Source organism: Hevea brasiliensis, chromosome 1, assembly GCF_030052815.1.
Source record: "Hevea brasiliensis isolate MT/VB/25A 57/8 chromosome 1, ASM3005281v1, whole genome shotgun sequence".
NCBI classification, from domain to species: Eukaryota; Viridiplantae; Streptophyta; class Magnoliopsida; order Malpighiales; family Euphorbiaceae; genus Hevea; species Hevea brasiliensis.
The window spans coordinates 76,856,780-76,881,592 of record NC_079493.1 but is presented as its reverse complement, the minus strand read 5'-3'; the positions used below and the strand labels follow the sequence as shown (position 1 = coordinate 76,881,592).

At 35.5% G+C, this 24,813-nt stretch overlaps 1 protein-coding gene and 1 pseudogene across 1 annotated transcript in view; one reads left to right on the top strand and one right to left on the bottom strand.

The window, feature by feature from the left end:
* The window catches only part of LOC110637393 (myosin-1), an 81,518-nt gene that overhangs the window by 12,856 nt on the left and 43,849 nt on the right, over positions 1-24,813 (bottom strand). The window contains exons 16-20 of the mRNA XM_021787479.2: positions 9,224-9,301; positions 7,464-7,622; positions 7,006-7,212; positions 5,237-5,442; positions 4,972-5,107 (exon numbers count right to left, since the gene is read on the bottom strand). Of these exons, the coding sequence (XP_021643171.2) occupies positions 4,972-5,107; positions 5,237-5,442; positions 7,006-7,212; positions 7,464-7,622; positions 9,224-9,301 (786 nt within the window). The remainder of the gene's footprint in view (positions 1-4,971; positions 5,108-5,236; positions 5,443-7,005; positions 7,213-7,463; positions 7,623-9,223; positions 9,302-24,813) is intronic.
* On the top strand, positions 9,799-10,961 carry LOC131179287 (uncharacterized; annotated as a pseudogene).

Sequence of the window (24,813 nt, the reverse complement as noted above, 5' to 3'; positions counted from 1 at the left end):
AAAAATCATTCTGAATTATTCTCTATCTTTCAAAATTTTTGTGCTAAAATTCGTAATCAGTTTAGTGTTTCAATAAAAGATTTACGTAGTATGCAAGAGAATATCTCTCTTCTCCCTTTACTCATTTCTTATCTTCTCAGGACATTTCTCATCAAACTTCCTGTGCTTATATGCCTTAACAAAATGGGGCCATCGAGCGGAAAAATAAGCATCTGATTGAAGCTGCCTGAACCTTACTCATACACCATAATGTTCCTCTATGTTTTGGGGGGATGCTGTTCTTACTGCTTATTATTTGATTAATAGAATGCCCTCTTCCATTTTGCAGCATCAGAGTCCTCATTCAGTCTTATTTCCAAACCAGAAAACCCATTAATTGACTCTGCCTGTGTTTGGAGGTGTATGTTTTGTTCAATGATCACACTCCTGGCAAAGGAAAACTCCAACCTAAATCAACAAAGTGTGTCTTTTTAGGATATTCTCGTCTTCAAAAAAGATACAAATGCTATGATCCAACTACAAAAAGATATTTTGTCTCAGCAGATTTAACCTTCTTTGAAATGTCTCCTTACTTTTTATCCAACACAACAGATAAAAATTTATTTCCTGATGCCTTCCCAGTTCCTACTATTCCACCACCTCGAGTCAACCTACCTCCTCTCCAAGTCTATTCTCGTCGTCTGCATCCTCCTGCTGATATCCCTAATATTCTTCCATATGATACAGGTATAGAAGCAGTTCCTGGTGATTCATCTCCCGTTCCACCATTACCAACACCGGTCATGCACTCCTATTGCCATTCAAAAAGGTATTAGATCATCTCGTAATCCTCATACAATTTATAATTTGTTGATACTATGCTTTTATCTCCAATGTGTCTAATGTACCTATCCCAAAGACTGTTAGAAAAGCATTAGACCATCCAGGGTGGTGTGTTGCAATGGTTGAGGAGAAGACTACTCTCCATAATAATGGAACTTGGGATTTGGTGCCACTACCATAGGGAAAATCTACCGTTGGATGTAGATAGGTTTATACAGTTAAGGTAGGACCTGATGGCAAAATTGATAGGCTAAAAGTTCGGTTAGTTGCTAAAGGGTACACACAGATATATGGGCTTGATTACAGTGATACCTTCTCTCCAGTAACCAAGATTGAATCTGTTCGTCTTCTCATTTCCTTAGTTGCCATCCAACACTAGACCCTTAGCTAGACATTAAGAATGCTTTCTTACATGGAGAACTAGCCGAAGAAGTATACATGAAGCAACCACCAGGATTTGTTGCTCAAGAAGAGTTTGAATTGGTATATCGTCTTAAACAGTCTTTATATGGTCTTAAAAAGTCTCCGAGAGCATAGTTTGGTCAGTTTAGTGCTGTGGTTAAAAGGTTTGGAATGACTTGGAGTGAAACCGATCATTTAGTATTTTTCCAACATGATGGTCATGGCAAATGCATTTATTTGGTGGTCTATATTGATGATAATGTCATGAGAGGAAATGATCATGATGGAATTTCCCAACTCAAACAGCATTTGTTCAATTACTTTCAGACTAAAGACTTAAGGAAGTTGAAATATATTTTGGGAATAGAAGTGGCATAATCAAAGTCGGGTATTGCTATTTCTCAAAGAAAATATGCTTTGGATATATTGGAGGAGACTGGAATGTTAAACTGTAGACAGGTAGACACTCCCATGGACCCCAAATGTCAAACTTGTTCCTGGACAGGGGGAGCCATTAGAAAATCTTGAAAGATATAAAAGACTAGTTGGTAAACTTAACTATCTTACAATCACATGACCAGACATTTCTTTTGCTATGAGTGTGGTTAGTCAGCTTCTCCAAGCACCATGTAGTAGCCATTGGAATGCAGTTATTTGTATTCTCAGGTAATCAAACGAGTTACAAGACAAGCTTTGTTATATGAAGATAAAGGTCACTCACAAATTGTTGGATATTCAGATGCAGATTGAGCAGGTTTCCCATCAGATAGACGACTTACTTCGGGATATTCTATAATGATTGGCCAAAATTCAGTATCCTAAAAAAATAAAACACGGGATGTAGTTGCCAGGTCAAGTGCAGAAGCTAAATGTGAACTTATCTAGTTGAAGCAACTCCTTTGAGAATTGAAGTATGGGGAGGTTAAAGAAATGAAATTGATATGTGATAATCAAACTGCCCTACATATCGCCTCTAATCCAGTTTTCTATGAAAGAACTAAACATATAGAGGTGGATTGCCACTTTATCAGACAGAAGATCGAGTCTAGATGTATTGTCATCAATTTTGTCAATTCAAATGATCAGTTGGCAAATGTCCTAACTAAATCTCTTAGAGGTCCTAGAATTGAATACATTTGTAGCAAGCTTGAAGCATATGATATGTACGCTCCAGCTTGAGGGGGAATGTTGAGATACTTGCCAGATTTGTAGTGATTATAGACCAGATTTTGTAGTGATTATAGACCAGATTTTGTAGTGATTATGTGCATAATCAGGGTTAGAATCTTGTACAATAATTATGGCTTTAATCAAGGGCTGTAATCTTTATTTTTTCCTTTTTAGTTCCTTGTACACAAGTATATATACCCCAATCAGCTTGAAGGGAATAATCAAGCTCTACGATTCTCCAATTGTCTTCTTTTTTTCTGTTTTTCTCTTCTTCAATAGACCCAAATTGGTCACAATTGAAATAAAATAATATTATTAATCTATATAAAAGAATATCTTTTAATGTTTTACATTTTCTCTCCTCACCTCCTCTCCCAAATTAGTCAAAAAGCGTGCGTTGGTTTCAAAAATAAGTACTAAGTTCGAAAATAGTATTAGTATTTTGTCCAATATATATATATATATATATATATATATATATATATATATATATAATTTAATAACTTTTTATTATTTTCAATTTTGCCTGTTGTGTATAACTAAAATAAAACTACAATAACAACTAAACTAGTTGAAGTCGGCTATATAGATTCTTCTTCTCCATTTAGCTCTTTTGATGTCAATTCTACAGCGATATCCAAAAAATTGTAAATCTTTTGATAATACTTCCTTTCACATCATTTTAGGTCTGCCTATTTACTCTCTCTCTTTCCATCACTAACTTATCACACCTTCGTACTGAGTCATTTGATATTATATGTTGGACATTAGCAAACCAACTTCATCAAAAATTGTCTCCATTGCGTGCACTCTCTAACAAATTTGGTCATTCATAATCTTATTTATTATAATGTTACCAGACAACATTTGAAAATCTACATTCTATCGCCCTTATCTTGTTGGTTTGTTTGTTATGTCTTAGATGCTCAACATTCACTCCCATATAATATAGTTGGCCAAACTACAGTTCTATAGATTACATTCACTTTGTCAGAGATCCTATTGTCACATAGTATGGCCGTCACACTCCTCCATTTTATCCATCTTGTTTTTATCCTAAGCATTACTCTGTTCTTCTAGATGATAAACCTAAATTCTTAAATTGGTTCATTTTGGTACCAAAACACCATCCAACCGAACATCCCCTCCACTCCTACAAAAGCTAAACCCGCAATGCATATATTTTGTCTTACTTCTACTTAGCCTAAACCCTTTCTCTTGAGAGTCCTCCACAACTCCAACTTTTAGTTAACTCCTACACTAGTTTCATCCACTATGACATAAAGATAATCCTTAATGTAAGCCTATTATTGTCAGAAACTTGTTTGTATCCCTTGCTATTGTTCTTACGCTTGTGACTGCCCTCTCATACATTTCCTTAGTGACACTTACATATTTGATGTGAACTCCTTTCTTCTCCATCACCCACCAAAGAACTTCACTCGGAACTCAATAATATCTCTTTTCTAGGTCAATGAATACCATGTAGTGATCCTTCTTTCTCTCCCTATAAATATCCATTAATCTTCTTAATACAAAAATAAACTCATTTGTAAATTTACCAAGCATAAAGCCAAACTAATTCTTTGAAATATTAGTCGTGTCCCTAATTAAGCATTTAATCATTCTTTCCCATAGTTTCATCGTTTAACTCATCAATTTAATGCTATTTATAGTTTGTATAACTTTGGATATTTCTTTTGTTTTTAAAGATAAGAATCAAAGTGTTCTTCCTCCACTTATTTGGCCTCTTTCAAAATTCTAGTATGCCAACGAATTGCTTGGTTAGTCAAGCTACTCCAACCTCCCAAAGGCATTTCCGTACTTCTATAAGGATATCATCTAAGCCACAAGCTCTCCTTATTTTCATATTCTTCATCACCCCTTTAACTTCAACAAATCTGATTCTACGACTATAGTTAAGGATCTTATAAAAGGAAAGTTAAGATTTGTGAAGTCACCCTCATGACAACTGATCAAAGTAGCATGTTCATCTCTCTTTGATATCATTATTTCTAGACAAAACTTGTTGATTATCATTTTTAACGCACTTGACCTAAATTAGATCTTTACCCTCTTTTCCTTCAGCCGTGCTAGCTTGTCCATATCCTTCTGCCCCTCTCGTGTCCCCAACTTTTGATATAAATTGGATAAAGATTTACCATGAACATTACTGTTTTCACTGCTTCTCTCCTTTCCAACTTATATTTCTCAAAAGCCTCTCCATCATTTTTCATTAGTCCTCTACCTTTCTCATTAGTCATCTACCTGTCAATACGCCCAATATACCCACTACTACTTTCTTAATGCAACTTGTCATCACCCTCCATGTGGTATCAACGTTATCATCTAAATTTCATGCACCTTCTATCCATAGTTTCTCCTCGTGCCTTAAATGATCTTTTGGTATTACATATTGGATGAACAACCTAAAAGCATATAGGCAAATATGTGTATAAACATATGAACATACATATGCTTGAGAGAGTGCAAACCATCCTAATTATTCATAGATTATGACCACATAATGTATGTACATGTATCCATGTGCATACACATTTAGATTAATAATTTCACCTGTCCGGTTCGGAAAAACAATTTTGTGTAGCCAACTTGATACATCTCAGGCAATATATTGAACTGGTGAAGAATTGCAACTGAAACACTGAGTGGATCTTGAGATGCAACACTTTCCAGCAGAAGAAAACCATATCTAGATTGTAAAATAAAAATCACATGTCAAACAGCTTTAGCAAAATAAATACAGACCTTTTCGCAAACACTGAAGAAGTATACAAGAATTTCAAAAGCTGTCAGAGATTGTAATAGTAAACTTCTTTACCTTTTGGCGAACTTTTGGTGTGACATTCTAGTAGGAAATCCAGACCTTGATATACGAACAACCTCTAGGACTCCACAACATCGCAACTGCTGCAATACTAGCCCTTGCTCATATGACCTAGGAGACTGAGAGTTGTTGGCCTTGATACAACGTATGAAATGTGGACTGGTATTCTCTAGGCGCTGCATCAATTGAAAAAGTTGACCCTAAACACCAAAATATCTGGTTAGTAAGAGCAATACAACAGACAAAATTTTGGATGTGATCTACCATGTTGCTGAGTTGCATTGACATCTACATCAAAAATACATAGTTATTAAAGGCTCAAGGCGCACTAAGGCACAAAGAGGTCCTGGAGCCTAAGTGCAAGGCACAGGCGCGCACCTGAGGAAGGCAAGGCGCAAAAGTAAAAAATAAAAATAAAAAAAATCCATAAAAGTCAAATAAATGTGATGCTTTTCCTTTTTCTTTTGGCATATATCTTGAAATGGGTGTAGATATAACATTTTTTTAAAAAAAAAGATAACAATAGAGTAGTGTTGAAAATGAAAATATGAGAGGTTTGTGATCTTGGGTGTGCTAATTGGATGACTAGTTATCACCAGTAATACTAATTCCAAAAACTTCCTAGTGCATCAATATAGGATTCTTCTAGATCGACAAATATCAAGGTTAAGTGGTACTGCTTTTTACCAATGAAAGTCCTCACTAAAGGCGGAAATTAAAAAGGCATGAATTTCTAGAACCTTGTGCCTAGAACAAAGGCACACACCTTGGCACATAAGGCGCTAGGGTTCGAGCGTGGTGAACCTTGAGCCTGAGATGCGCCTTTTTAATAACTATGCAAAAACAACAATATTTGTGAGTCAAAATTCAGAGATCCACAGAAAAAAGCAAAATTCTTGACAATCCTTTCCTTCAAAAGCAAGATGAATTTTATTTATATATGCTTCAAGTGCAAGAAGTTGGAGGTTCAACACCTGTCCCAACCCCCCACCCCCCAAAAGTGAGAAAAAAATAAAAATAAAAATAAAAAAATAAAAAACCCATGGATCAAGTCAAACCTTTCATGTGCACAAGATCATGCTCTCATATGCTTAAGGACAAAATGTTGATCCAAAAATATAAAACCTTGAGATAAAGAATAAAATATGCAAAAGCTTTCTTGTAGTTGGATAAAAAATTCCATTACATTGGAGCATAACAAAACAATATCAAATGAATAATAGGGAATAAACCCTTGTCCAGAGGAAATCTTTATTTTTCTTTTTCTTTTTTTTTTTGCTTTTGGGTGCATTGGAAAATTTTTAAAAGGGAGGACAAGGATGCTAAGGTTTGAATCCGAAACTTCTGCACTATGAGGTAGGTACTTAACCACTAGAATAGTAACCTAATGTGGCCCACAAAAAGTCGTAGAAAAAGTGTGTATGGACTACAATGATGGGTTGGGGCAAACACTTGGAAGAAACAAAAAGGTAGTTGCAACAAGCATATTTGTAACTCCCTATATTCTTGAGCACAAATTGCTCACAATTATTATTAGCATGTTGAAACAAAATAAGAAAGCAATGGCCTGATAAGTAAAGAGTAGTGCATTTCACAAAACCAAAATCAGAAGCAACACAGCAATAAATAAATTATACAAAAGACTATCAAGTTTGCAGCAACGCTATTAAAATAGAGATGCAGGGATTCAAACAAGTGTATCCATCATGATTGTGCAATGTAATTTCAAAGTCAGGTTCAGTGAGAAACATTGAACAATATACCTTGAATTTTGTAGCAACACTCAGCTTTTGAGAATCTGCCCCACCAGCTTTATATAAAGGACCAACCACAGGCTTCGCAGACTGAGTAAGCATAGTGGAAGCAAATATCTGAGGAAGATGGCATGAGCATGAAGACAAAAGTTGAATAGAATCCAAGTGTAATAAGTCCCTATTCTTCTCCAAAAATCCAGTTGTATCATATATAACCTAAAAATTGGACAAAGTAGAACTATTATACTATCAGGTAGCTTTAACATAACAAAAATTTTACAGCACCCAAAACTTATCCCTCCCCCACTATACTCCTTTTCTTTAAGAAGGTATGGTATCTAGCAGCCTGGTTGAAGAGTAGATGTCAAATTAAACCCAACACCAAGAGAGATCGAAACACTGAAATGACTCTCAAAACCTTGCTTAATCCAATGATTCTGGACTATTCAATTCATCAAGTTGCATACCTCCCCTGCATAATGGCAAACCTTGAAGGCTTTGCCTCGGTCCCCTCTGAAACATGAATTCCAATGTAAATGCTGCTTCAGCTTGTTGGCAAATGTCAAATCAGTTCCATTTGGAAAAGTGGACTCCTCATCTAACAAAGATAACAACCCCAAAGGTTTCTGCATAAAATGTAGAATAGAAGGCATAGACCACTTCGTCAAAGGCCTCCATATATCACATTAGAACACTCGAATCAACTCAAAAGCTTAAAATATTAGGTGATTAGACCCAAACATCATATAAATCATTTATCCTGTTTATGTTTATTTAATTCAGGATCCCTAATGCCCCCATTATTGAAAGATGACTTAAAATCCTAATCAGCCTTTAAGAGAATGCTTTCTCATTTTGTATGGTAAATATTCCTCAATATGGAGGATTATTTCCTCTATGGTCCTATTTTAGAGTTATTCTTATTTAGTAGAATTCTTATTGAGGTAGGACTAAAATTGGCTAACTTTATAAATAGTAGTGTTATGGAATAGAATATTTGGTTTTGGTCCACAGATGGAAAGGGTAGATGTAGGAGGTTCTCTTGCCCGCATTGAGAAAATCCTCAACATGGTATATTTGATGTTCAAATAGTAAATAACTTAGTGCTGGTTTGGCATTAAGATTGGAGGGTTAAAATTGCTTTTAAAAGAAGAAAAAAAAAAACATCTTATGTGATTTTGAAAAAAAACAATTTGGAGAAAATTGTTTTGTTATTTTAGTTTTTCTTGTAACTATAACTTATCAAACTTAATTTTAAATTATTTTTTAATATTCTCTAACTAGTATATTTAAAAAAGTGTTTTTCTCAATAGCAGCTTCAACAGACTCTTAGTCATATTTGTATGACAATTAGCTAGACAAGCTATTACAATTATTATTAATAGTATTGATCATGTGTAGAAGTGAAAGTACTCTTCAATGTCATTCAGTCGATGGGTATTGGATAGTGATAGGGTTTGGAGCTTATTGATGTACAAGTTTTTATATGATTTAACTGAAAATAATCCTAGGATATAGCCCTGAGTGAGAACAAAGTAAACATAGTGTAGTTTCTTTTGTTCTCTTTATAATTTATGCACACCCGCAATCAAGAAAATAATTTTGATGCCACACACCCATGCCACAAGGTAGGCACTATTAACATGTGTTAAAACTAGATTAGCAAATATGTTAGGCCCTTTTACCAAGTGGCAACAAAAATGTCATAACAAAAATCAATAAAAGCATACAAGGCCAATCAAGCAATTTTGGCACATCAATGAGCCAAAGCATAAGCAATGGAGGACAAGGAGACATGGAAATGGTTGTAGAGTTGGCACAATAACATGCCAAAGAACCGGTCAACCTAAAATCACAAATATATAGCCATACAGATGAAGGCATCAACTTCATATGACACATCTTGCCTGCAGATTGTGACCTTTAAAAACAACATGATTTTGAGTTCCTATTGCACGATCATAAAGTATTGATCCTATAATTTAAAATTGATGGAATTTGTATCTCTTACATCACATCTGAAAGAATATAGCATAAAGAAATAACTACTATAATTTTTATGAGCCATAGAGGATCAGAACATCAATTTTAAAATCACAGCAAGACAGATTTCTACAGGCCTACCATAAGTCATAATATAATAGAAGTATGTTTCTTTTTCCTTAAACACATCAAAAAAATAAATAAATAAAGCATGCATGAGAATTTCCAGCAGCAAGCACTGTACCTTTTCAAAGAGATTGAGACAGTCTTGGTTGTCTTCAAAATCAACTTTTGCCCAGTCAATTCCATCCTGAATGTATTCCTAGAAAAGACAGGAACACCCAATAAGCATATGCAATAGAATTGTGTTATTATGTCCGTTATTTCTGCCATGTAGAATACAAGAGTAATTGATGTAGAACAAATAAAGAACAAGGACCATCCTTGAGAAAGAGAACTAAAGCACAAAAATCATATTAATATCAAATAAATTTCATAACAAAGCTTGTCTAATAACAATAGAAACCTAGGTCTTATTTACAGAATTAGGAATCCCAAATCCTAATTAGAAATACTAAATTAAACCAAAATAAACTAGTAAATAAAAAAAATTCCTAATAAATAGACCTAATAAGAATAAAATTCCTAAATAACAAAACTCTTAAATTTCCTAATTTTACAATGACAATAATTCCTAAATATTATCTTCCCATATTGCATTATTCTCCCCAAGTTGGAAAAAAAACTCGTCCTCCTCGAGTTCCGAAGTGTTGAAGGATGAAAAACTAAGGAGAATAGATAGTACGATCATCTTGGACTGTTATGGAAAGTCAATCACTATATTATTTCTCTGTATATTCTGTATTCTGTATTCCTATTTAGGATTTCTTATTTAGGATTTCTTCCTAATTAGTAGAACACAATTATAGGAATCAATTGTATATATATATCCATGTACAGATTAATTGAAATCAATGAGAATCATCTCTTTCTACATGGTATCAGAGCAGGTCATCAATCTAGGGTGACTATTTGTTCTCACTACCCAGCTCAGAAGAGACCTTGGCCGCCGATCGGCCGTTTCAACCCCGATCAACATCGCCGGCGTCGTCTCAACCCTCTCATTCCACCACTGTGTGCTGTTGCCTGATCCAGTACACCATTAAAGGACTTCTGAGGTTTGGCTCTCAGATCCTATTTCGGTATTTGCTTGATTTGTGATTTTGGATTATTTTGCTGCTATAAGCACTTTGGATTAGCGTTTCGGTTAGTTTTCTTTGTCTCAACAAATGGCAGACAATAAGAATGTTATTTCTGATGTGATTCCGGTGATGACTAAGATCACGGAACACAAACTTAATGGTTCGAATTACCTGGAGTGGAGTAAGACTGTTAGGGTCTATTTGCGTAGCATTGATAAGGATGATCACCTTACTAAAGATCCACCCACTGATGATACACGACAAACTTAGCTAAGGGAGGATGCTCGGTTGTTTTTGCAGCTTCGAAACTCGATTCATAGTGAGGTAATTAGTTTAATTAATCACTGTGAATTTGTTAAGAAATTGATGGATTACTTAGATTTTCTGTATTCTGGTAAAGGGAATATCTCCCGTATTTATGATGTTTGTAAGGCATTCTACCGTACTGAGAAAGAGGATAAGTCTCTCACGGCTTATTTTATGGATTTTAAACGGATATATGAGGAACTTAATGTATTGTTCCTTTTAGTCCTGATGTGAAAGTTCAGTAGGCCCAACGGGAGCAACTGGCTGTTATGAGTTTTCTTGCAGGCCTTCCTTCAGAGCATGAAACTGCTAAATCTCAGATTCTCTCCAGTTCTGAGATTTCCTCTTTGCATGAAACGTTCACACGGGTCCTTCGTACAGAGAGTACTCAATCTTCACAGCCTGCCAGTAGTGCTTTTATTAGCCGTAATCCAAATGGATAACAGGGTAATAGAAGAGGAAGTAGAGGAGGAATTACAGCAATGTAAGTAATCGCGAATGGAGAGGCTAGTTCTAATCAGGACCCAAGAGGAGTCATTTGTTATTATTGTCACGAGCCTGGCCATACAAAATATAATTGTCCGCAACTTCAAAAGAAAAATCAGCGATCACAGATGGCAAATATGGCAGCAGAGAATTCTACAGTATCTTCCTCTGAGAAAACTATTTTGGTATCTGCAGATGATTTTGCACAATTTTCCCAGTATCAGGCATCTCTAAAGCCTACCAGTTCCCCTGTCACTGCGATCGTTGAGTCAGGTAAATCCACTACATGCCTTGTGTCTTCCTCATCCAAATGGGTTATTGATTCTGGTGTGACAGATCACATGACAGGTAATTCTAGTCTTCTATCTGCTTTTCAGTCTAATCTCACTTCCAACACTATTACTTTAGCTGATGGTTCTACTTCTTGTGTCATGGGTTCTGGAACTGCGAACCCGACTTCGTCAATTTCTTTGTCTTCTGTTTTGTGTCTACCAAATTCTCTTTTAATCTACTTTCTGTTAGTAAACTTACTCGTACCTTAAATTGTTCTGTTCCCTTTTTTCCTGACCAGTGTTTGTTTCAGGATCTTACGACGAAGCAAATTATTGATAGAGGACGCGAGTCAGGTGGTCTCTACATTCTGGAAAATCATGTACCGCGGTCGCTTGTTTGCTCCAGTACCTTAACACCTCTTGAAGCTCATTGTAGATTGGGTCATCCTTCTTTGTCTACCATGAAGAAGCTGTGTCCTCAATTTCAGTCTTTATCAGTACTAGAATGTGAGTCGTGTCAGTTTGCAAAACATCATCGTTTGCCTTTTGTGTCTAGAGTCAATAAACGGGCTTCATCCCCTTTTGAGTTAGTCATTCTGATATTTGGGGTCCTTGTTCTGTTACTTCTAAAACTGGATTTCGTTATTTCGTTACTTTTGTTGATGATTACTCTCGTGTTACCTGGTTATATTTAATGAAGAATCGTTCTGAGTTGTTTTCTATCTTTTGTGCCTTTTGTAATGAAATCAAAACTCAATTTGATATTTCTGTGCGCATATTAAAAAGTGACAATGCCAAAGAATACTTTTCAGCACAATTTCAGTCTTATATGACACAAAATGGCATTCTTCATCAGTCTTCCTGTGTGGATACCCCATCCCAAAATGGTGTGGCCGAAAGAAAAAATCGGCATCTTCTTGAGGTAACTCGCGCTCTTCTTTTTCAGATGAAAGTACCTAAACACTTTTGGGCGGATGCAGTTTCTACGGCATATTTTTTTATCAATCGTATGCCGTCTTCTGTCCTTAATGGGGATATTCCTTATACTGCTTTGTTTCCTACAAAATCTTTGTTCCCTATTGAATCCCGTATTTTTGGTTGTACATGTTTTGTGCGTGATGTTCGTCCACAAGTTACTAAATTGGATCCAAAATCTCTCAAATGTGTCTTCCTTGGGTACTCCCGGCTTCAAAAAGGGTACCGTTGTTTCCTCCTACTCTTAATCGTTATCTTGTTTCTGCAGATGTCACATTTTTTGAGTCCACTCCATTTTTTCCTCCATCATCTGTGTATAAGAGTCAGGGGGAGGAGGATTATCTCTTAATATATACTGTCCAACCAATGTCTAGTCCTCTCCCACAGCCTGTTCTTTCTGTCTCTAGACCTACTCGACCTCCCGTTGTTCATGTTTATTCTAGGAGATTGGAGATCCTGACTCAAATCCTCCGCCAGCTACTTCGTTGGGAGATCCTGTACCTCATACTGATCATGATTCTAATATAAACTTACCCATTGCTCTTCGTAAAGGTAAACATTCATGTACTTACCCTATCTCTTCTTTTGTTTCTTATAATCAATTGTCTTCTTGTTCTCAGTGTTTTGTTACTTCTTTAGACTCTGTTCCTATCCCTAATACTGTTGGTGAGGCACTGTCTCATCCTGGCTGGTGTAATGCTATGAAAGAGGAAATGGAGGCTTTAGATGCTAATGGTATATGGGAACTATTGCCTTTGCCCACTGGTAAGAAAGCTATTGGTTGCAAATGGGTATTTACAGTAAAGGTAAATCCTGATGGTTCTGTGGCTAGGTTAAAAGCACGCCTTGTAGCAAAAGGATATGCTCAGACATATGGGGTTGATTACTCTGATACTTTTTCTCCTGTAGCTAAACTTACTTCTATTCACTTATTTATCTCTTTAGCAGCTACATATGATTGGCTCCTGCATCAATTGGATATCAAGAATGCTTTCCTTCATGGTGATCTTCAGGAGGAGGTGTATATGGAGCAACCACCTGGGTTTGTTGCTCAGGGGGAGTTGGGTAAAGTTTGTAGGCTTCGGAAGTCTCTTTATGGCTTAAAACAAAGTCCTAGGGCATGGTTTGGGAGATTCAGTGAAGCAATACAGGAATTTGGTATGCAAAAGAGCAAGTGTGATCACTCAGTATTTTATAGGCAATCTGAGGCTGGTCTAATTCTCTTGGTAGTCTATGTGGATGACATTGTCATCACTGGGAGTGACTCTGCAGGTATTTCATCTCTTAAAACCTTCCTCTAAACTCGATTTGCACCAAAGACTTGGGATTGTTAAAGTATTTCTTGGGTATCGAAGTTATGAGAAGTAAGAAGGGTATTTTCTTGTCTCAAAGAAAATATGTCCTCGATCTATTGATAGAGACAGGAAAATTAGGTGCTAAGCCTTGTAGTGCACCAATGACTCCAACATTACAACTGTTAGCAGGGGATAGTGATTTGTTTGAAGATCCAGAGAGATACAGGAGATTGGTAGGAAAATTGAACTACCTTACAGTCACTCGTCCTGACATTGTTTATGCCGTTAGTGTGGTAAGTCAGTTTATGTCTTCCCCAACTGTTGCTCATTGGGAAGCCTTGGAACAAATCTTATGTTATCTGAAGGGTGCTCCAGGAAGAGGTTTGCTATATGGTAATCATGGGCATTTGAATAATGAATGTTTTTCAGATGCCGACTGGGCTGGATCTAAGGTTGACAGAAGGTCAACTACTGGATATTGCATTTTTATTGGAGGAAATTTAGTGTCTTGGAGAAGCAAGAAGCAGAGTGTAGTTTCTCGATCTAGTGCTGAATCCGAATACAGAGCCATGGCACAATCAGTATGCGAGGTAATGTGGATACTTCAATTACTAGATGAGACAGGTTTTAAGACCTCCCTGCCTGCGAAATTGTGGTGTGATAATCAAGCTGCTCTTCATATTGCTTCTAATCCGGCGTTTCATGAGCGGACCAAACATATTGAGATTGATTGTCATTTTATTCGTGAAAAGATTCAACAACGGATCATCTCAACAGGACACATCAAAACTGGAGAGCAGTTAGGAGATATTTTCACAAAAGCTCTAAATGGAGTTAGGATTGACTACATTTGTAACAAGTTGGGCATGATTAACATCTATGCTCTAACTTGAGGGGGAGTGTTATGGAAAGTCAATCACTATATTATTTCTCTGTATATTCTGTATTCTGTATTCCTATTTAGGATTTCTTATTTAGGATTTATTCCTAATTAGTAGAACACAATTATAGGAATCAATTGTATATATATACCCATGTACAGATTAATTGAAATCAATGAGAATCATCTCTTTCTACATGGACGATAGCAACAAGAATGACTTGAAGAAGTTTGTGCTCTCTTTTGTATTCCTGGAAACATCTAGGCAAATAAAATCAATTAGAACAACAATTGAGACTTGAATGACTTTTTCCTCTAAAATAAACTCTTCAACAAATGAAGGCTCAACAACCACAACTTTGGATTCTTCAATTTCCATTATCGGCTCTGTAGCTTGATCGTTTTCAATTTCAAGTTGCTCTCCTTAAATTTCACCTTGAACTTGATCCTTTTGTTCTTTAATTTCAAGTTGCTTTTCTTGCTCTTCTTGTAGTTTCCTTGCATTTTCAAGCTTTGTGCTTTCATATTTTCAATACTTTTCTTGTATCCAACTGCTCTCTCAATTGAAACATATGCGCTTCTTTCCACGCTTCAAAACTCTTCAACTTCTTTATCTTTAACTTGCTGATTAGTTTGTTAAACATGATATTTATTCTTACATTCTTCAAGTGTTTTCTCCCTCTATTGTAAGATTATTTGTATATCTTTATATTCATCAAATAAAGGAGGAGCATAATTAGGACCACCATATAAATTCATCAAATAACATATCTCATCAAGCTATTCATAATTGTCATCAATTTCAGTTTGTATTCTTTGAATTGTATACCATAACTCATCTAATTGTATATTAAAATAAGTAATTTCATACTGTAGCCCTTCATTATTACTCCACCACATGGTATTCAAATTAAAGAAGAATACCTTATCCAAAGATAACTCAAATGTCTCCTTTTGGTTGTGGCACAATCTATTGTTGGAGAGGTTTCGTGGCGATTGATAACGTGGCAAGTTGGCACAATGGTGTGGCAAAAGCAACAAGAGATCAGATGTAATAGAGCACGCAGGAAGCAGGTGTGATCTTACGTATTGCAGAAACGGGTCAATGATCCAACCCGATAGAAACTTGCAGCAAGAGCGTCTAATGGCAGTTCCGACAACATGACACAAAAGATAGGTGGCCAGAGAAGGGCTGAGGAGGGTCAGATGGCTGAAAAATCTAAAATTCTAACGGGTTGAGATTTGAGTCAAGATCTGACCCGAATGGATCTTGAGTTCTGGGCGACGTCTGACGATCGAAATGGTTGCTACGGCATCACCTTAGGCCAACGAGAAGATTTGCAATGGCAGCGGGGAGTTTTGGAAGACGGGAGTTTTAGAATACCGAAGGTGGTGGGTATGAAGGGACAGTGGTGTTGGCTTCTGGCTTTTCTGTTTTTTTTTTAAATAATAAACAGTAAACTAAGGCAATAAAAGTTTCGACGGTTAAGGCTTTACATGGGGAATTTCTAAGGAAAAGTTAAAACACAGGTGGGATGTTTGGGAATTTCGCGAAAGCTATGGAATTTGGATTGAATTTAGGCTCTGATACCAAAATTGATGTAGATCAAATAAAGAACAAAGACCAATCCTTGAGAAAGAGAACTAATTCTCAGAAATCATATTCATCTCAAATAAATATCATAACAAAACTTGTCTAATAACAATAGAAACCCTAGATCTTAGAATCCTAATTCAATCCTAATTAAAAATACTAAATTAAAACAAAACAAACTAGGAAATAATAAAATTCTTAAATAATAGACCTAACAAGAATAAAATTTCTAAATAATAAAACTCTAAAATTTCCTAATTTTACATAAACTGTCCACAAAATCTAAATTTAAAAACAGATGTGATCATCATACAAAATATTTCTTAGTATCATGGTTTCAAATCGTGGTCGCGATCGCGAGTAACGGAAACAGGCCTATAATGACTGTAACGTAACGGTAACAGCCTGGCGTTGCACAAATTTTTTTGAAAAATTTGTAAAGTTCGTAAAATAACTATATATTGATAGATATAAGTAAAACTAAGATACACAACTATATAGTAAGCATAAATACATTAAATCTATTATTTTTAGACATCATTAGCTTTAAACAATTTATAGGCTAAAATAATTATATAGATAGTACGAAATTAGAATCTAGAGTACTAGATATAGACATGTAGATAGTTATTCCTCCAGTTATTTTTTTTCCACAGCAATTGCAAGTCATTTCTCCTTTTTTTCCTGTTTGAGTGGCAACCTTCCATCCAATATCATCACTTGGTTTACCAACACTAGAACCTCCTCGAGGTATTTTAAAATTATAGGAGAAATCTCACTGTTCAACAAATGAGATAGAGTTAATTTGAATAAATATCGTTTCATAAGTCACTTATATCATATTAACAATATAAAATACTATTACTAAGTACTAACTCACATCAAATTTGAATATATGAAATGAAATTAATTAATAAGTTAAAAAATAAAATTTTCAATTTTAAAACAGTTTTTTTTTTTTTAAATTACAGCATATATTTTTTTATGAAATTTACACATACATATCCATTAAATATTACCTATAATAACTAAGATAAGTATTTAATTTAACCTTAAGTTCTAATGAAGTCTCAATTTTCTATTCCCAACTCTAAACTTAAACATAGCTTTAGCAAATATTAATGAAGCCTAAATTTCATTTTGTGTTATTTTCTAATTGACCACGTAAACCCCAAAATTAATTCTGAAAATAATTCAAAATAATAAAAAAAAAAAAAACACAAACCTATAGATCGGGCAAATTAACCCTTCAAACTACTAACTTAACAACAAATCTAACATCAACATTAGTTTTATTTAACAAATATGAAAAACAACAAAGAAAAGAAAAAAAAAAAGCACATGATGAAAATAAATTATATAAAACGGCAAATAACTCAACTCTGTAAGTCTTTTTCCAAGAATTAGCTTTGGAAAATAGAGTAATCTACTAATCCTAGCTAAGATTCTTAAAAAACAATGAAAGGAGAGATGTTGTATGAAGCAAAGAGGAAACTTTGAGTGAAAATTTCAGAGAAATTGAAGCTAAAATGCAGCTGCTGAAGTGCTGCATGCAGAGACAAGAAAAAGGCACCAAAAGTGGCAAAAGAATATTCTAAGTAACGGCCGTTACCGTTATTTAACGGCCGTTACCGTTACCGTTACCGTTATGCAACGGTGTAATGCTCATTACATCTGCAACTCCCTGTTTGCCTGTAAATAACGGCCTCACAGGTAACGACACCCTTCAAAACCTGCAAATAACGGCTGTTATTTGAAACCGTGCTTAGTACTGAGTCTACTGACCCAAGGGCTCTTAGACAAACATTTCAGTTGACATTAATTATTCAAATAGACTAACATACACTGACCTATGAAGGTAGCTGCTAGCCTCAAGTCACTTGTGCAGACAAATTAGAACAGTTAGGAAGTAAATAACCTGAACTTAACCAATTAGTAAAACTGTCATTTAAATTTTACAGTCAATTATAAGTACTTTTGACATAGTGAATCAGAATAATTTTATGATTGTAATAATAGTCATAATTAATTTCACATAAATTTAGGTTCTTTATTAATTTAGCTTTTGTTTTCTTAAATGTATGAAATGCGCTTATGGTCCCTAGTGCCTCGTTCAGTTGTAGAAAACAAGACTTATTTTCAAAAAAATTATTCTAAGAAAACTAAAAAATAGAATATGATGTTTGGTTGTAAAAATTTTCCAAATGGAAAATTAGAAATAAATTTTCCTAATCAACATTATGTTTTGGAAAACAACTTAAAGATGTTCTCCATTCATTCTTCAAAGCAAGACAATTTATGCCAAAATGGAAAACAAGGTATTCCACATTGGCTTTAACTTCCGCATATACAAATGCTGGGTTCAAACCCCAATCTAGTTTCAACAAGCATTGCACTAAAAGTTGTTGTAAAAGTAAGATCTAATAAAAAATTAAAAATAAAAAAATAAAAAATAGAAAAAAAAAACATAACAAAACAACAATAACAACAGGCTTCTAAATTAAGAAATAAATAGCACAGCAATTTCTTTTTCAATGTTAAAATAAATTAAAAAGAAAAAAAAAACCAAAAGCTTGCAACAGTCATTGAATTACAAATTAAAAAAAATAATAATAAAAGAAAAGCAACTCTTCTAATTTGGTGCTCCTTAACAACAGTGTTCACAGATCATTGACATTGTTTCAATTATATCCAATAGGTGCAGATTGTGTGCCCACGTTAAAGTGGCCCCTAGATGGAAGGAAAACATGAATATGTTCATTTGGAGGAAGTGGCCCTTCATAAATCCGAAGAGCTAATGAACAGTGATGTTTTGCAAAATTATCCCCCTTCATAAAGTAGCTTAAAATGCTTTTTGAGATCCATATTTTCTAAAATGCCACCTTTTGATGGCCCTTAACACTCAATAGGGACCTATGTAATCTAAGTCGACTTTTTTCTTTTTCTGTGTTTGGAGTCATCACCACATCAACATGGGAATAAACCTCAAATCCATTTGATATAACTGTCATAGAATCAATAATCTATTAGTCAAATTGATAAAATTAAAATTCAACTTTGGGATTTCATTATATTATTAATTTTACTAATGATTATTCCCTTTGCACTTGAGTATTTTTAATAAAAAAATCGTTCTGAATTATTCTCTATTTTTCAAAAATTTGTGTTGAAATTCATAATCAATTTGACATTAGAATTAAGGTGTTACATGGCAATAATGCAAAAGAAAATTTATCTTCTCCCTTCACCAATTTCATATCTTCCTAGGGAATAACCCATCAAACCTCTTATGCATATATTCGACAGCAAAAATGGAACTGTCAAACGTAAAATCGACTGTCTTATTTAAACCGCCCATACTTTACTTATTGTTATGGAAAGTCAATCACTATATTATTTCTCTGTATATTCTGTATTCCTATTTAGGATTTCTTCCTATTAGTAGAACACAATTATAGGAATCAATTGTATATATATGCCCATGTACAGATTAATTGAAATTAAGGAGAATCATCTCTTTCTACATGGTATCAGAGCTGGTTCATTAAAGAATCTAAATATAGAATTTCTTTCCCGTCTGTTTCTGGACTGAAACCCACTGTTACCTTAGGTCATCTATCTAGGGTAACTATTTGTTCTCAACACCCAGCTCAGAAAAGTCCTTGGCCACCGAACGGCCGTCCCCTCTGATCCGGTCGCCGGAATCCAAGCACGTGAGGCTCACGCGCCCAACTCAGGTTCTCGCCTTTTCTTCACTCGCTAACGCATGGAGGCACGTCTGCCGACCGTTTCGACTTCGATCAGCATCGCCGGTGTCGCCTCAACCCCCTCATTCCACACTTTGTGCTGTTGCCTAATCCAGTACACCATTAAAGGACTTCTGAGGTTTGGCTCTCATATCCTCTTTCGGTATTTGCTTGATTTGTGATTTTGAGGTTATTTTGCAACTGTAAGCACTTTGGATTAGCGTTTCGGTTAGTTTTCTTTGTCTCAACAAATAACAGACAATAAGAATGTTATTTCTGATGTGATTTCGGTGATGACTAAGATCACGAAATACAAACTTAATTGTACGAATTACCTGGAGTGGAGTCAGACTGTTAGGATCTATTTGCGTAGCATTGATAAGGATAATCACCTTACTAAAGACCCACCTTCTGATGATACACGGCAAACTTGGCAAAGGGAGGATGCTCGTTTGTTTTTGCAGCTTCAGAACTCGATTCACAGTGAGATAATTAGTTTAATTAATCACTGTGAATTTGTTAAAGAATTGATAGATTACTTAAATTTTTTGTATTCTGGTAAAGAGAACATCTCCCGTATTTATGATGTTTGTAAGGCATTATACCGTGCTGAGAAAGAAGATAAGTCTCTCACGGCTTATTTTATGGATTTTAAACGAGTATATGAGAAACTTAATATATTATTGCCTTTTAATCCTGATGTGAAAGTTCAGCAGGCTCAACGGGAGCAACCGGCTGTTATGAGTTTTCTTGCAGGCCTTCCTTCAGAGTATGAGACTGCTAAATCTCAGATTCTCTCCAGTTATGAGATTTCCTCTTTGCATGATCGTTCACACGGGTCCTTCGTACAAATAGTACTCAATCTTCACAGCCTGCCAGTAGTGCTCTTATTAGCTTTAATCCAAATGGACAACAGGGTAATAGAAGAGGAAGTAGAAGAGGAATTACAAGCAACAGAGGTATTCAGCGTAATGGGGAGGCTAGTTCTAATCAGGACTCAAGAGGAGTCATTTGTTATTATTGCTATGAGCCTGGTCATACAAAATATAATTGTCCGCAACTGCAGAGGAAAAATCAGCGATCACAGATGGCAAATATGGCTACAGAGGATTCTACAATATCTTCCTATGAGAAAACTGTTTTGATATCTGCAAAGGATTTTGCACAGTTTTCCCAGTATCAAGCATCTCTAAAGCCTACCAGTTCCTCTGTCACTACCATAGCAGAGTCAGGTAAATCCACTACATGCCTTATGTCTTCTTCATCCAAATGGTTATTAATTCTAATGCGACAAATCACATGACAGGTAATTCTAGTCTTCTATCTGCTTTTCAGTCTAATCTCACTTCCTCTACTGTTACTTTAGCTGATGGTTCTACTTCTTGTGTCATGGAACTGCGAACCCGACTTCGTCAATTTCTTTGTCATCTGTTTCGTGTCTATCAAAATTCTCTTTTAATCTATCTTCTGTTAGTAAACTTACTCGTACCTTAAATTGTTCTGTTTCCTTTTTTCCTGATCAGTGTTTATTTCAAGATCTTACGACGAAACAGATTATTGATAGAGGACGTGAGTCAGATGGTCTCTACATTCTAAAAATCATGTACCGCGATCGCTTGTTTGCTCCAATACCTTAACACCTTTTGAAGCTCATTGTAGATTGGGCCATCCTTCTTTGTTTACCATAAAGAAGCTGTGTCCTTAGTTTCAGTCTTTATCAGTACTAGAATGTGAGTCGTGTCAGTTTGTAAAACATCATCGTTTGCTTTCTGTGTCTAGAGTCAACAAACGGGCTTCATCCCCTTTTGAGTTAGTTCATTCTGATATTTGGAGTCCTTGTTCTGTTACTTCTAAAACTAGATTTCGTTATTTTGTTATTTTTGTTGATAATTACTCTCGTGTTAAATGATTATATTTAATGAAAAATCGTTCTGAGTTATTTTCTATCTTTTATGCCTTTTGTAATGAAATCAAAACTCAATTTAATATTTCTATGCTCATATTAAGAAGTGACAATGCCAAAAAATATTTTTCAGCACAATTTCAGTCTCATACGACACAAAATGGCATTCTTCATCAATCTTCCTGTGTTGATACTCCATCCCAAAATGCCGTGGCCAAAAGAAAAAATTAGCATCTTCTTGAGGTAGCTCGTGCTCTACTTTTTCATATGAAAGTTCCTAAACACTTTTGGGCGGATACAGTTTCTGCGGCATATTTTTTTATCAATCGTATGCCGTCTTTTATCCTTAATGGGAATATTCTTTATACTGCTTTGTTTCCTACAAAATCTTTGTTCCCTGTTGAATCTCGTATTTTTTGTTGTATCTGTTTTGTACGTGATGTTCGTCCACAGGTTACTAAATTGGATCCGAAGTCTCTAAAATTTGTCTTTCTTGGGTACTCCCGGCTACAAAAAGGGTACTACTGTTTCTCCCCTACTCTTAATCGTTATCTTGTTTCTGCAGATGTCACATTTTTTTAGTCCACTCCATTCTTTCCTCAATTATCTGTGTATGAAAGTCAGGGGAAAGAGGATGATCTCTTAATATATACTGCCCAACCAATCTCTAGTCATCTCTCACAGCCTATCCTTCTATCCCTAGACCTAGTCGACCTCCTGTCGTTCATGCTTATCCTCCACCAGCTACTTCGTTGGGAGATCATGCACCTTATACTAATCATGATTCTGACCCAGACTTACCCATTGCTCTTCGTAAAGGTAAGCGTTCATGCACTTACCCTATCTCTTCTTTTGTTTCTTATAATCAATTGTCTTCTTGTTCTCGGTGTTTTGTTACTTCTTTAGACTCTGTTCCTATCCCTAATACTATTGGTTAGGCACTGTCTCATCCTGGCAGGTATGCTACTATGAAAGAGGAAATTGAGGTTTTAGATGCTAATAGTACATGGGAATTGTTGCCTTTGCCCACTGGTAAGAAAGCTATTGGTTGCAAATGGTTATTTATAGTAAAGGTGAATCCTGATGGTTCTGTGACTAAGTTAAAAGCACGCCTTGTGGCAAAAGGATATGCTTAGACATATAGAGTTGATTACTCTGACACTTTTTTTTCTGTAGCTAAACTTACTTCTGTTCGCTTGTTTATCTCTTTAGCAGCTATATATGATTGGCCCTTGCACCAATTGGCAATCTGAGGCTGGCCTAATTCTCCTGGTAGTCTATGTGTATGACATTGCCATCACTGGGAGTGACTCTGTAGGTATTTTATCTCTTAAAACCTTCCTCCAAACCCAGTTTCAGACCAAAGACTTGGGCTTGTTAAAGTATTTCTTGGGTATTGAAGTTATGAGAAGTAAGAAGGGTATTTTCTTGTCTCAAAGAAAATGTCCTCGATCTATTGACAGAGATAGGAAAATTATGTGCTAAGCCTTGCAGTGCACCAATAACTCCAAATTTACAATTGTTAGCATGGGATAGTGAGTTGTTTGAAGATCCAGAGAAATATAAGAGATTGGTAGGAAAATTAAACTACCTTACAGTCATTCGTCCTGACATTACTTATGCCATTAGTGTAGTAAGTCAGTTTATGTCTTCCCCAACTGTTGCTCATTAGAAAGCCTTGGGACAAATCTTGTGTTATCTGAATGATGCTCCAGAAAAAGATTTGTTATATGGTAATCATGGGCATTTGAATGTTGAATATTTTTCAGATGCTGACTGGGCTGGATTTAAGGTTGACAGGAGGTCAGCCACTAGATATTGCATTTTTGTTGGAGGGAATTTGGTGTCTTGGAGAAGCAAGAAGCAGAGCGTAGTTTCTTGATCTAGTACTGAATCGGAATACAGAGCCATAGCACAATCAGTATGTGAGGTAATGTGGATACTTAAACTACTAGATGAGACAAGTTTTAAGACCTCCCTGCCCACAAAATTGTGGTGTGATAATCAAGAAGCTCTCCATATTGCTTCTAATCCAGTGTTTCATGAGCGGACCAAACATATTGAGATTGATTGCCACTTTGTTCATGAAAAATATTCAACAACAGATCATCTCAACAGGACACATCAAAACTGGAGAGCAGTTAGAAGATATTTTCACCAAAGCTCTGAATGGAGCTAGGATTAACTACATTTGTAACAAGTTGGGCATGATTAACATCTATGCTCCAACTTGAGGGGGAGTGTTATGGAAAGTCAATCACTATATTATTTATCTGTATATTCTGTATTCCTATTTAGGATTTCTTCTTATTAGTAGAATACAATTATAGGAATCAATTGTGTATATATATATATATATATATATATATATATATATATATATATATATATATATATATATATACACCCATATATAGATTAATTGAAATTAAGGAGAATCCTCTCTTTTTACACTTATGTTGTCATACACCATAATGTTCCTCTTCGTTTTTGGGGAAAAGTTGTTCTCACTGCTTATTATCTAATTAACTGAATGCCTTCTTCTATGTTGAAGCATCAAAGTCCTCACTCAATCCTATTTCCAAATCCAGATCCCCATTATCTATCATTGCATGTGTTTGGCTATACCTGTTTTCTTCATAATCACACTCATGGGAAAGACAAACTCTAGCCTAAAACTGTTAAATGTGTTTTTCTAGGATACTCCCACCTTCAAAAAGGTTACGGCAACAAACGAATATTTTATCTTAGCATATGTAACCTTCTTTAAAAGTTCAGTGAAGGCCAAACTGGTGATAGTGAAGGAGTTAGTTTAGATGGAGTGGTACTGTCCCAAAGTCATCACTTTAAATATCTTGGCTCAGTCCTTCAAGTAGATGGGGGATATGAGGAGGATGTTAGTCATAGGATTAAAGCCAGATGGTTGAAGTGGAGATGCGTCACGGGAGTTTTATGTGATCGCAAGATTCCCAATAAGTTGAAAGGAAAATTTTACCGTGCAGCCATACGACCGGCTATGTTATATGGTAGTGAGTGTTGGGCATTGAATGAGTCGTGGGTGTCTAAGATAAGAGTTGCAGAGATGAGAATGTTAAGGTGGATGAGTGGCCATACTAGATTAGATAAAGTCCGTAATGAGAGTATTAGAGAAAAGGTAGGAGTGGTACCAATTGAG